A 12,817-nucleotide genomic window follows, 5' to 3' on the forward strand; every position below is an offset into this window, starting at 1 on the left:
AGGTGAACTCTGAGCAGTGGGGAAAAAAGTTTTGTGACCTTGAGACCTGCAGAGATAGCAGGGAAGGTGAGAATTCGTGGGTTCTGAGGGGAGATGGTTATCTGTCCGGGGCTCCCCGGTGTGGCCGGGCCTGTGCTTCACAGACATTATCTCAGTTTATTCTTAAAGATACCCCGAGCAATAAGTATTCTAACCCCTTTTATGGATGAGGAACCGAAGGGCACAGACACTGAATAATCTGCCTGGCATCCCGGCTAGTAAGAGGGAAGGGTCATACGGGCACGCCTCTGCCGTCTGGAGAAGCTGGCCGGCAGACACACACTAAGATGTTCCCTAAAGGATTCATCCAGCCTGGACTGGAAACTGGATCTGCCAGCCGCGGGCATGGTAACTGGGAGCCAGCACCAGCGGCTCTCACCCCCCCAGCCCTCTGTGTCCCCTCAGCGGCCCAGGGCTTCAGCCCATGACTGTAATCACCTCCAAGGCCACTGCTGGAAAGAGGTTCAACAAAAGAGAACTAAGTGCTAATGATGGCATTGCTGTGGGTGGAAGGTGTGCAGAGTGGGGGTTCCTGGGGAGGAAAACCCTCCCTCTGTGCCTGTGGCTTTCCAACTCGGGCTCCTGTGTGTGAGAACATGGGGGAGGCGGGGAGCCCAGGGTTCGCGGCCTCACCGGAGGACAGGAGCTTGTGCGTGCGCAGGAAACTGATGGCCAGCCGCATGATGGAGGCCTTGTCCAGGTGTGAGCTCACGCTGTGGGGCAGGGGCAGCTCGTGCGCCAGCTCGTAGAAGACCTCTGTTTCCTTGCTCCGCCGGCACCTGGCTGCATCTCGGGACTTCTCCTTCCTCCTCTCTGAGCTGCTCCTGCGTTGAGAGACAGGGGTTAGTCTCCAGAACCTCAATGCCATCCCATCACACCCCCGGTCTTGGACACCCTCAGGACTCCCCCATCCAAGGCATGGCCAGACTCTCCCGCTGAGCTGATGTGGGCTCACATCGGTCACCTGAGCCACAGGGGACAAAGAGCTCTGCCCGTGTGCATCTCGTGTCTTCTCAGCAGCCCTCCCGTCCCGCACGCCATGGAGTCCACACCAGGGCTTCCAGTGGGTGAAGTCTGAGCAAAGACTTGCTGGTTGAGTCAATCCACTGGCAATGCCTGGGGCTATTTGGGGACTAAGGTGAACGCCCAGGACAGACAGGGAAGTGTAAGGAAGCTGTGGCCAGTGGCTTAGATGGCTGTGTCAAAGCCTCTGGAGAACAAGATGAAGAACTGCTTCTGGGTAAAATGCTTGAACAACTAAGCCCAGTACTGGACCTTAGGTTCCATTTCATATCAGTGATTTCCATCACAAAAATGGAAAACGCCACTAGAGCCCAGGAGCCATCAACCAGACGGACACCTATCAGTCTGATGTCCCAAAGCACACACCTGCCAAGGGTTAAAAAGGACCAAGCACAGACACGATTCCTCTCTGATCTACCAGCATAGGCTTCCAGTCAGTCTCATCTCCCTTCTCCTTGCAGGAGAAAGGTCCACTCGCCAGCTCTGTACATTTGTATTATTTAAACTGATTAGCCTCAGTCTTCTCACCTGTAAAATGATAATACAGTACTTGCCCCACAGAGTTAATGTTGAGGACTAAATGTGATAACATATGGAAAATCTTTAATGCCAGGTCTATCCCAATGGTAAAGCAGTGTTAGCTAATAGTAATAACAAAATTGTCCATGAAAAGATAAGCATGAGAGTAAAAATGTTACAAAAGAGTACAGCAGAATCCTATCTTCACGGAAATATATGTATTATACATAACATTTCTTATATAGGAAAAATCTAGAAATATAATAAAATACTAATGATTATTATTCTCACAGCTGCCCTGTATATGGTGCTTACTATATTCCAGGGATTATGTTAAGCACTACTGGACTGGCTTCTTTAATTCTCACAACTACCCTTGGAAGTAGTTACTATTATCCCTAATTTACAGATGAGGAAATGAGTCTATAGAGGTCAAGTATCATAGTCCCTCCTTTATTCACAGGGATTCATTCCAGGATCCCCAGTGGATGCCTGAAACCACCAACAGTCCAGGAACCCTCCATGTACTGTTTTTCCCTAGACTAATGGGCAGGTAGCATATACGGCACAAATACACTGGACAAAGGAATGATTCATGTCCTGGGTGGGACGGCAGGAGATTTCATCATGCTACTCAGAATGGCATGAGACGGAAAACTTATGAATTGTTTATTTCTAGAATTTTCCATTCAATATTTTCATCCTGGGGTTGACTGTGCGGAACTGAAATCGCAGAAAGTGAAACCATGGATAAGGGGGGGACTGCCATAATTCACCTGCAGCCTCTAAGACAGCCTCTAGGTAAGGAAGTGGGACCCTACACTAGGCATCTAGGCTCGTACCCACCAACGATGTCCTGCCTCCCTATCTTCAAAAATGTTCACAGTGTCAGGTCAGTGAGGTAGAGGAGATGTTTTATTAAGTGCTTATCCATATTTTCTTATGTTTCTATAAAATACCTATATTGCTTGTTTAATAAACAAGTGTCCAATGATGCTCATAGCTCTCATGGCCTCACCCAACCAGCTCCGGCTTGCTCTGTCTATCCTTATTTCTCCTGAGAGTTCTAAAACCAAAGGTTACTTCTCCTTTTGTTTGGCTTTGCACCCTGTTATCTGGACAGAAAAAAAAAATCAGTATTTTGGGGATTCCCCAAATGTTGACACGCCATCTCTCAAACCCCTCAAGATTTGGGGACGCCATCTCTCAAACACCTCAAGATTTGGGGCAGACTGTTTTGACTTTACAACATGCTTTATTTTAAAAAAAACAGAACATCCAGCTCCTTGGATGGATTAAGCATTGCAGATTCAGGATGCAAGAAGAAACTCTAGCAGCTCTCGAAGGTCTGGAAGAACCTTCTGAAAAATTGTGAAATGGGTGGGATTGTTTTTCTTGCCCTATCTATTTTCTGTTTCCTTTACCAAACCTGCTTCCTCCTCACCACCCTCCCTCCCCCACGCTGACTTTCAGCTGTTACACCTCTGGGCCTAGCACCCTGCCCATCCTCACACCCATCCCTCAGAGCCTGCCCATACGATCATCCTGCTCTTGCTCCAGCCAGTAGTGGCAGTTTGTATGCTAGTCCCTCCCATTTGCCTTTAAATCCTGACCTCTGACTGTGGAGCACAAGCAGCTGGTCAAGGTTTGTAGGCATCCTGACCCAGGAAGGGAGGGTGGGAAAGAGACAGGATGCTGTGACTGTACCCACTGCACCTGTGTGTCATGACAGCAGGTATCTTTAGGACATTGATTCCACTCTCCAGCACCTATGTTCACGCTTTCTGAAAAAAGCTTCATCAACACATGACCAACCATTAGGAGCCTCTAGAGAAAGCCTGGGCTTTCCTGGTGGCTCAGTGGTAAAGAACCCGCCTGCCAATGTAGGAGATGTGGGTTTGATCCCTGGGTTGGGACGATCCCTGAAGAAGGAAATGGCAACCCACTCCAGCATTCTTGCCTGGAAAATCCCATGGACAGAGGAACCTGGTGGGCTACAGTCCAGGGGTAGCAAAAAGCACTGGACACTACTTAGCAACTAAACAACAACAGCAACAAGAGAAGGTCTCCTGAGTGAAACAGACACCAGCACAGGCTGTGACCTTCATGCCAAGATCTGCACACACAGTGCTTCCCTTTGCCATCACCCTTTCCTTGAAGTGGAAGAGCAGACACAGAGGAAGAGCCAGGGAAAGAAAAGGTTGTCTGGAGTTGGCGCTCTGTCCGGCAATGGCCTTTGAGATTTGGCTCCTACTATGTTTCCTTGGCTGCACAAATGTTTACTGACACTTTTGTGTTGGATGCTGCACTGAGAACCTTACATATAGTACCTCATTATAATCCTCTTAGTGGGACAGTTATGGGAGGCATTGTGAGCATGATTTACACATGTGGGAACTGAGACTCAGACATCACATTTAACTTCTCAAGGTCACAAGCTAGTGCCTGTATAAGCCCCTGGAGATGGTACAGTCAGTGAGCAGATACATAGAAGTCCTGAGACACGTAGGTGCTCCCTGTCTAATTCCATCTGCATGTGAGATGGGCAAGGCAGGCACTGCTGTTGTCCCCATTTCACAGATCTGGAAACTGAGGCCTGGTCAGGTTAAGTTACTAGCCTAGAACAGTTCAGCTAATTAGCAGCAGGGCTAGGACTAGAACCCATCTCTTCCCAGTCCAAAACATACTCTTTCTACTGCTTAATGGTAGGAGATAGTGGCTTTAGCAAAAATAAACAGCAAAGTCTTAACACTGAGAAAAAGAAAGGTTGAGAATCTCACGCAGACTCTTGGTTTAAATGTCTGAGCTCTACTTCAGGTACCCTGTTTTTACAGTAGTGCTCTGGGACCAGCATGACTTTAATTGGATTATCTAGTTAACCTTGACACATCCCAGAGATATCTGTCTAATTTTGACTCTTGGAAGAACAGACAAACATGTGTAGCCCTGCCATCATTGAATCAGCAACACGAAGAATTACAGCTAAATGTGAAGGTAAGACCTGCCTTGACCCAACTGATGCACCCAGATGACCTCACCCCATCACCCACAGGTTGGGCCTCTCAAGCCAACAGACCAGGGGACGGGAAGTTAGGAGGACTGGTTTTAATACACTGGTTAATACACTGTATTAATACTGGTTTTAATACACTGGTAACCCATTTGTTTTGCTATCTGATGTTGAACAAGAAAATGCATTCTCAGTGCCCTGATGGCCTCGTCTGTGAAATGGGAGCCTTCTCCTGTCTTCTTTGTCAGGATCAAGTGAGATGAGTATAGACGGGATGGGAGTACTAGAAGGCTCTCCACCATGGCTGATGTTAATGATCCCGCTGCCAGGCTAATCTGAGCACTAGTCGAAGTCAGACTTTGGCCCTACAGCTGCTTGTCACCAAGTCACCACTGTGTCAGGGCTTCATCTGTTGGTCAGGCTGATTTTGACCAGTTTGTTGGGTCATGTTGCTGGTCCTTCTTAGGTCAACGAGGCTTCATGTCCTAAAGTACATATGCCTTATTTTCTCTCCCTAGATGGGTCCTAGAATTCACTGCAAAGACCAGATTTTTTTTTTAAATGATAATTCTAGACATGGCACATTACAATTCTCTGGTTTATTTATTTTTTAGTAAAAATATATTTTATGTAAGTTTTCCAGATCATCAGAAATGTATTTCTCACTCCGGTTTCTCTTTCTACAAAGTCCCTGCTCTTATCCTTCTTGGTGGCCTTCCTGTGACCATGGGGCGGTCCTGTACAATACGTGGTATATGGAATCTATAACTTGAACATGGCCCTGGTTAACTGTGTCCTCATGCAGACCCAGAAGTGTTTACTGAGCTCCCTTCTGGACCTTGTGGCTGAGATGCACATTCCTTGTTCTCAAGGAATATACAGTCTGATTGGGGTGTCAACTTGAAACATCCCCATTAACCAGACAAATAAATACAGACAAAAAGCACAATAGGTGGTTAAGATAAGAAACAAGCTGGTGGCAACAAGCAAGGTCAAGGCAGGCTACCCAGGAAGGCAGGATCCCAGCTGCTCCTAGAAGTACAAATGGCAATACCCTCATAGTATTTGAGGGGTGTATAAAGCACTTTTCTTTTTTTACATGTTATCTCATGTGAGTCTCATAAAATCCCTGAGAAATAGAAATCCCCATCCCCATTTAATAGAGGAAGAAGTGGAGATGTAGACAGATGAAGTGACTTGCTAAAAGACATGGTCTCAAACCTAGTTCTGGGTTCAAGGTCAAAGTTTTTCCACTGGCAGCAAGGAAGCTTCTATTTGCTGTCTACTTTCAATACGGACCAGGCTGTGTTAGGTATTTTCCGACCAACTGGATGTCCATGTACACTACAGGAAGGAGGAGGGGGATGATGTGGAAAAGACACAGTGACATAAAGATTCCTTGGTGGGGTGGGAAGAGAGGCTGCCTTAGGTGAGCATCCCACTCACCTTGGAAAAAGACCTGGAACCTTAGGAGTAGGATTAAGAACCAATTGTTGTTCAGTCGCTAAGTTGTGTTTGACTCATTGCGTCCCCTGACTGCAGCACACCAGGCTTCCCTGTCCTTCACTGTCTCCCATAGTTTTCTTAAATTCACGTCCATTGAGTCAGTGATGCCATCCAACCATCTCATCCTCTGTCGCCCCTTTCTCCTCCTGTCTTTAATCTTCCCCAGCCTCAGGGTCTTCTCTAATGTGCCAACTCTTCACATCAGGTGGCCAGAGCTCAAAAGGAGTGTGAGTAGGAAGAAGGGGAATTGGGGCAGGATGCAGGCTGCATCACTTAGGGCTGAGAGTCTGGTGCAGGGCTATCAGAAGTGGCTGCGTGGTGCTCTGTAGAAGCGGCAGGTCCAGCCTACATGAATGTCTCTCTTCACGCTGCAGCTGGAGAACAAATGGCATCTCTCTCTTTGGGGGGACATTTTCATATACACAAATGTATACTCTCTCCAAGTTAGAATCTCAAATTCTGAAACATTCGATTTCAACTAAGGGACACAACCAGGCGGCCAGTCAAAAGATAAAACAAAGATGACTGTCCTACAGCTTCAGCAGGTCCATGCTACAAGTTAAACAGGGAAAAACCTCTTTGCCCAGAGCTTCATTTTCTTAAAAAGTCTCTAACTTTGGAGTCATTGCTCTAAGCCTGGCTTAGGGATCCCTACTTAAGTCAGTAATGGAACCATTATTAGCTCTTGGTCAGCCTGGCCTGGGGCCCCGGAGATGTCACCCTCTACACCAAGGGGGTTGGTTGTTTAATGAGCCATAGTCTCCTGACCTTTAGCATGATTAGGGTTCCCATGACTAATGCCTGTAGGCCATCAGGGTATCAAAACAATACACCTGTTCCCTGTAAGGTTAGATGGCTTAGAGGCAGAATGGATTTTTAGCAGGTTAGGGGGAGAGAGAGACTGAAGCTAATTAAGCCAGCTTGGATCAGTCTATTGGCTGGTGGTGAAATTCTAAGCTGGTACCAATTTACAGGAGGCTGTAAATGGATGAAACAAAGGTCAAATGCAGTGGGGAGGGTGTCCTTTCACTGAGGCTCACTGCTGCTGCACGAGGGGGTGCCTGAAGGGAGGAATGCGCTCCAGATCCCAGCAATCAGGATCCCACCCAGGAGTGACTACCCTACACCGAGGGGTTGACGGCTTCGTGGATTAAATCAGAGCAGAACCAAAGCTGGTGCTACTCAATCTTGGCTGCTCATGGCAATCACTGGAGAAGCCTCAAAAAATGGATGCCTGACCTGGCATCAGGGAAGCATCACAAGCTTCCCCTGTGATTCTCCTCTGCAGCTAGGGCTGGGAACCACCACTGCAAAGCAGTGAGCTTTAAAAATAAAAAGGCTTTTTTTTTGGGGGGGGTGGTGGAAGAAAAAGAAAAAAAGGAAACTGATATTTATTCAGCTCCGGGGCTAGGTGCATTTCATAAACATTCTCCTCTGATCCTTACATTATGCAGTGGTACTGGTCCCAATTTTGTAGAGCAGTGGATCTCAACTTTAGCCTGCAGGAGAATCACTTGGAGGGCCTATTAACAGATTTCTGAGCCTGTGATCACGGGTCTTTGGAGGACTGAAATAAATGCAGATGTACTTAAACCTAACCACATCTCTTCTCCTATCATGGACTGTGTCCACACTCATTATGTACAACAAATCTGAGGTCACCATTGTAAACCAAAGTTATTTTATCTAGGAGCTCATGTGACCATCAGTGCCCCAGAGGTAAAACTGACCAAAAGAGGGAGGTGAAAATAAGGAGACAGATTTGAATCGAGGCTACAAACAAGGCAACAACCCTCCAATACTGCCACCTGAGGAGAAGGCACAAACTTTATTCTAGTGAAATGGCCATTTGTTGTTGTTGTTTAGTTGCTAAATGGTGTCCAACTCTTTGTGACCCCATGGACTGTAGCCCACCAGACTCCTCTGTCCATGTGATTTTCCAGGCAAGAATACTGGAGTGGGTTGCCATTTCCTCCTCCAGGGGATCTTCCCAACCCAGGGATCGAACCCACATCTCCTGCATTGGAAGGTGAATTATTTATCACTGAGCTACCTAGGAAGCCCGAAATGATCACTGCACTAAGTATTTTAGGAGGTCTTTTAGAAAGGACCTCAGAGCCACACAAATCCATCATAATACTTCAGAGAACTAACTTCATTTCAAACTGCAAACAGTATTATCCTGTTTAGCCACCCCTTTTAGTCACCAGACTTGGCTGTAGATGGATCTCAGTTGTTTGAAAGAATAAAATATGCCCTCAAAGATAAGGCCTTGCCACAATTGAAGGTATTGAAAAGAATGGTCTTTGGCTCTGAAGGCAATTCCAAAGGAGTGGCAAAAATGCTTTAGAAGAGGGGGGTGTGGCCAGCTTTCTGGATGTGTTCTGATGTTTGCCTAGAGGCAGTAGTGAAGTGTAGGGGACTCTATTACATAAGTTATATATTATATAGGGGAGGAAAAGGCATCAAAATTATCCAGGTGAAACAGAAGAAGTTAAACAAGCAAATTCAGTAGAAACTGGGCAGATCAGACGGAACTTTACAAGGGTGGAAGGCACCATTCACCCTGCAATATGCGTGCCTCAGGGAGAGGACTGGCCTCTGTCCTGAAAGAGAGCACAGGCCAGCTGGGAGATAAGACTAATACTCCAGACTGGGGCATCAAAAGCCCTGAAAGAAGGGATACAAAGAAGAGAGGAGGGCTGGAGAGGCAACAGATATCTTCACTCAGCCCTGCCCTTAAGGAGGGATCCTGGAAGTATCTCACTTCTCAACCTCCCCACCACCCCTTTCTTGAGGCTAAGCCCCCAGGCTGCCTGACCCCTCTGATGGTCTGTGCCTGGGAAGACAGGGCCTGGACTGCATTCAGTACTGACAGTAATGTCTGGGGCCTACCCAATATGGCCCTCTAATGGTGAGATCTGCTCAGGGCCCACTGGTGATGCTTATCTGGTGGCCTCCTAGGCCCCAGGCAGCCTTGGGGAAGAGAGCAGCAGACCCAATTACCAAGCAGCTCCGTAGGTACAGCCCATCTGGGGCTCCAGATAACCCAGCTCCTCACGTCTTCTGAGGACATGTGCAGTCCGCAGCCCAGCTGGGAAAAGCATGCATGCACAGGAGTTAACAGCTCTATGCTCAGCTTCACCAAGCCCAAGACTTAGCGTCATTCTCTATTCAACACATTGCACTGGTATCACTCATTATAGCTTACAGCACACTTTATACATTAATCTGTAAATCTTACCCAGCAGTGCACAAAGAGCAGGTACTGTTATTCCCATTTTACAGATGAGGAAAATAGAGGCTCAGAAAGGTACTGGAATGTGTGGAGCTGGAACCAAAGCCCTGAGCTCTGACTTTTTCCAGGACACCTAACAGAGCCCATTGCCAAGAAGCACTTGATGGTTTACACAATTGGAAACAGACCTTCATTATGCATTACCATCACAAAACCTAGTTTAAGATACCACTTTTTAAAAAGGCTTTGGTGGAAGTAAGGGTATTGCACATTTAGTGCCGGCAATTTTGAAAACACAAAAAGTACAGAGAAAAAAATTGGATACATGGCTTGTTACTTAACATTGTATCACATTTTGGAGAACTCTCTAAGGATAATCCTAACAGCCAGCAATGTCATACTGTATGGGTGGATCACAATGTGCTGGACTGTTGCTCAGAGTATGGCTTCTAATTTCTAGCTGTTATAAATAACACTATCATAACTACCTTTCTATCAGGTGTTGCCTTTTAATTTATATATATATTTTTATGATATAAGATGACACATATCCAGCTTGCTACCAGCTCCCCATGATTTTCTCACCATGGTCACCTGTGGAAGTTGAAGAGATGAGTTCGGGAGCAGCATCTTCAAGACCACGGCTGCCATTACTGAATGCACAGCCCCAGAGGAGGTGCTATCACAGGGAGATAGCCAGAGAAGGACAGCGGGGTGTGCACACTGTCTCAGCAACTTTCCCTGTCCTCTGACCAGCTCTCTCAGGCTTCCTCTTTCCCTCATGCCATGCCCAGGTTAAAACATCTGAAGAGGGATGACTAATTGAACTGAAACTGGAGAATCCAGTTCTGCAAAGATGGCCACTCCTGTTGGTCAGTAGGAACTCAGCCCCAGTGTAAAAATAAGGTGTCATTTCTGCCTGCCCTGATCACATCATGTCCCGTGCACTGAGAGAGGACTCCCCACAAGGAGGGAGGAAAGTGAGCAGGCACAGAGCATCTGCCTGGCTCCCTACTGGTCTCGCCGGCCTCCGATGCCCACTCCCGCCTGCCCTACTGCACCATACAGACTCCAGCTGGGGGACTAATCAATCCCAGCAAGCTGAGGGGCTGCTGCCGCTGCTAAGAAAGGACCACATGCAACACCTGTCCCTTGATAAAGAACTCTCACCGCCCTGCCTCTGATTTAATCCTGAAACAAGCTGATGAGGTAGGCATGTATCAGCCCCATTTCACACACGAGGAAACAGACTCCAAGGATGTTAGTGACATGCCCTCTGTCACCCAACAATGGAGCCAGCACTCAGACCTACCATCTGACCCCAAATCCCACACTGTGCTGTTGATGGCAATCGGGCAACCTTCCCCAGAATGCTCACAGGAAGATCCCACTCACGGGTTCAGAAGGTTTAGCTGTATTGGGGTGAAGCCCTCTAATGATATTTAATGTGATGAGTCTTGGTCGGGATGCAGCAGAGGGAACATCAGGTTCACCCTCTTGTCTTAGGTCAGTCTCACCAGTCCCACAATAACCAACCAGGCCCACTAAGATCCCCCTTCTCTGCTTGGAGACGTCTGTTTGACAAAGAAAAAAAGTTCCTACCTTGCTATCAGCATCTACAGACACCAGAAAAGACTAGGGCTTCCTTGGTGGCTCAGATGGTAAAGAACCTATCTGCCTGTAATGCGGAAACCCTGGGTTCAATCCCTGGGTCGGAAAGATCCCTTTCCGAGGGAAAGAGAAGGAAATGGCAACCCACTCCAGTACTCTTGCCTGGGAAATCCTATGGACACAGAAGCCTTGCAGGCTACAGCCCACGGGGTTGCAAAGAGTCAAACCACAACTGAGCAACTAACACTTTCCCTGGCTTTCTACACACACACAGGTTACACATTCCACTCTTGCTAAACGCTCTTCCTTGGTGCCATTTCCCTGGGCGTGAGGGTGTTGCCCCACAACCAAGCTAGTACCAGATCTGATCAAGGGTTTTCCCTAGGGCTTCTCTCTGTCAGCAGCCTACTTCCTCTGAATCCCACAAGCTTCCAACAGTACAATCTGTGGTTTGGCTCCAGCCATTCTGCCTAGGCAGCCATCCTGTTCCTACTACACTGCCTTCAACTAAAAGAACTGATAGAGAAATTGCACAGTAGAGGGATAAAGAAAAAAAAAAACAAAAACCCTGCCCCAGATGTAAAATGATTCCCTAGCAGGAGGCAAGCACTTACCCTGGAGGGAGCGGGAAGCAGCTTACTGTCCCCAGAGAGGCTAAGCCCTAGCCCTTCTCTTCTACTCCCCACACCTTTCCTGGAGGACATGCTCTTCATCCGTAGGTTTGTCTAATCGCACTCATCCTGCAGGACCGCCCCAGGTCCATTTTCTCCAGGAAGGCCTCACTTACGTTGACCTCTCCGCCTCCCAGTTCAGAGCCCCTGCATTGCACCATCGGGCCCTGTGTTGTCCTCCACTCACTTCACTTCTGTAGCTTTTGTCTCCTCGCTAGAACCCACCCATTCTGGAGGGAAAGGACCCACCGTCTGCTCCTCTGGTGTGCTCCAACGCATACATAGTACAGAGCGGGAGGAACTGGAGACATTAGATAAAAACCGCTGAAATTATTTCCATTCTGTGAATTCTTCAAAATTGCTTACTTTTCTAGACCATTCATGAAAATTCTAACCCAATTCTTAATTAGAATTAAAGATTTCCATCTAAGAAGAGCCCTAGTGCAGAGACAATTCAAGATGTTTGTGTGTTTCCCCAACTCTCTGAACCAGAGTTGAGGTCTGAACTAGTGCTGCTGACAGCTGCCCGTGGAGTCACACAGACCAGCACTTCCCAAACGTGGCTCTGCCCACAAAGCGCCCCCAGATCCTCTTACAATGCAGCTTTTGACTCGCAGGTCTGGGCTGGGGTCTGATGTTCTACCTTTCTAACCATCTCCCAGACGATGCTAATTCTACTGTCTGTGTCCACAATTTAAACAGAAAGAGACCCAGGGACACATGAGACCTGGAGACCAAGGACGTGAGGGAGATGCCAACGTCTGGCTGGGTCAGTGGTACCCAGAGATGCCGTCCTTATCCATCCATAGTCACCTGAAGTCTAACAAGTCAGGTTTCCTCTTCTGCCAGGAAGCATCTGACTTTTTCTGTTTTTTGATAGGATTTCACCAAGCCCTACTTTGGAGTTCCTCTGCTCCTTCACATCTTCACCACTATCATCTCATCCCTTCTTGTCTCTTAAAACTCCATCCCTTGGGGGGCAGTTCCAGTCCTACTCCCCCAGACACTTCCCTGGCCACTCTCATTCCCTCCTCCAAGGCACCTCCCACCCACATTTCTCACTGGCCCTCCTTAAAGGTTTCCCAGTCTTGCTGGCTTTTCTACACAAATCTCCTGCTGCTATAACTAGACTGTAAGAAAGTGCCTTGGGGGTAGGGCACAGACACAACATCATCTACTTCAGTGCATCCTTCAGGGAAC

At 47.6% G+C, this 12,817-nt stretch overlaps 1 protein-coding gene across 1 annotated transcript in view; it reads right to left on the reverse strand.

Moving 5' to 3' along the window:
- Window positions 1–12,817, reverse strand: part of EPAS1 (endothelial PAS domain protein 1) — a 91,172-nt gene that overhangs the window by 39,511 nt on the left and 38,844 nt on the right. Inside the window, exon 2 of the mRNA XM_043918103.1 lies at window positions 673–863. Coding sequence (XP_043774038.1) covers window positions 673–863 — 191 coding nt within the window. The remainder of the gene's footprint in view (window positions 1–672; window positions 864–12,817) is intronic.

Source organism: Cervus elaphus, chromosome 11 (genome assembly GCF_910594005.1).
Source record: "Cervus elaphus chromosome 11, mCerEla1.1, whole genome shotgun sequence".
NCBI lineage: Eukaryota > Metazoa > Chordata > Mammalia > Artiodactyla > Cervidae > Cervus > Cervus elaphus.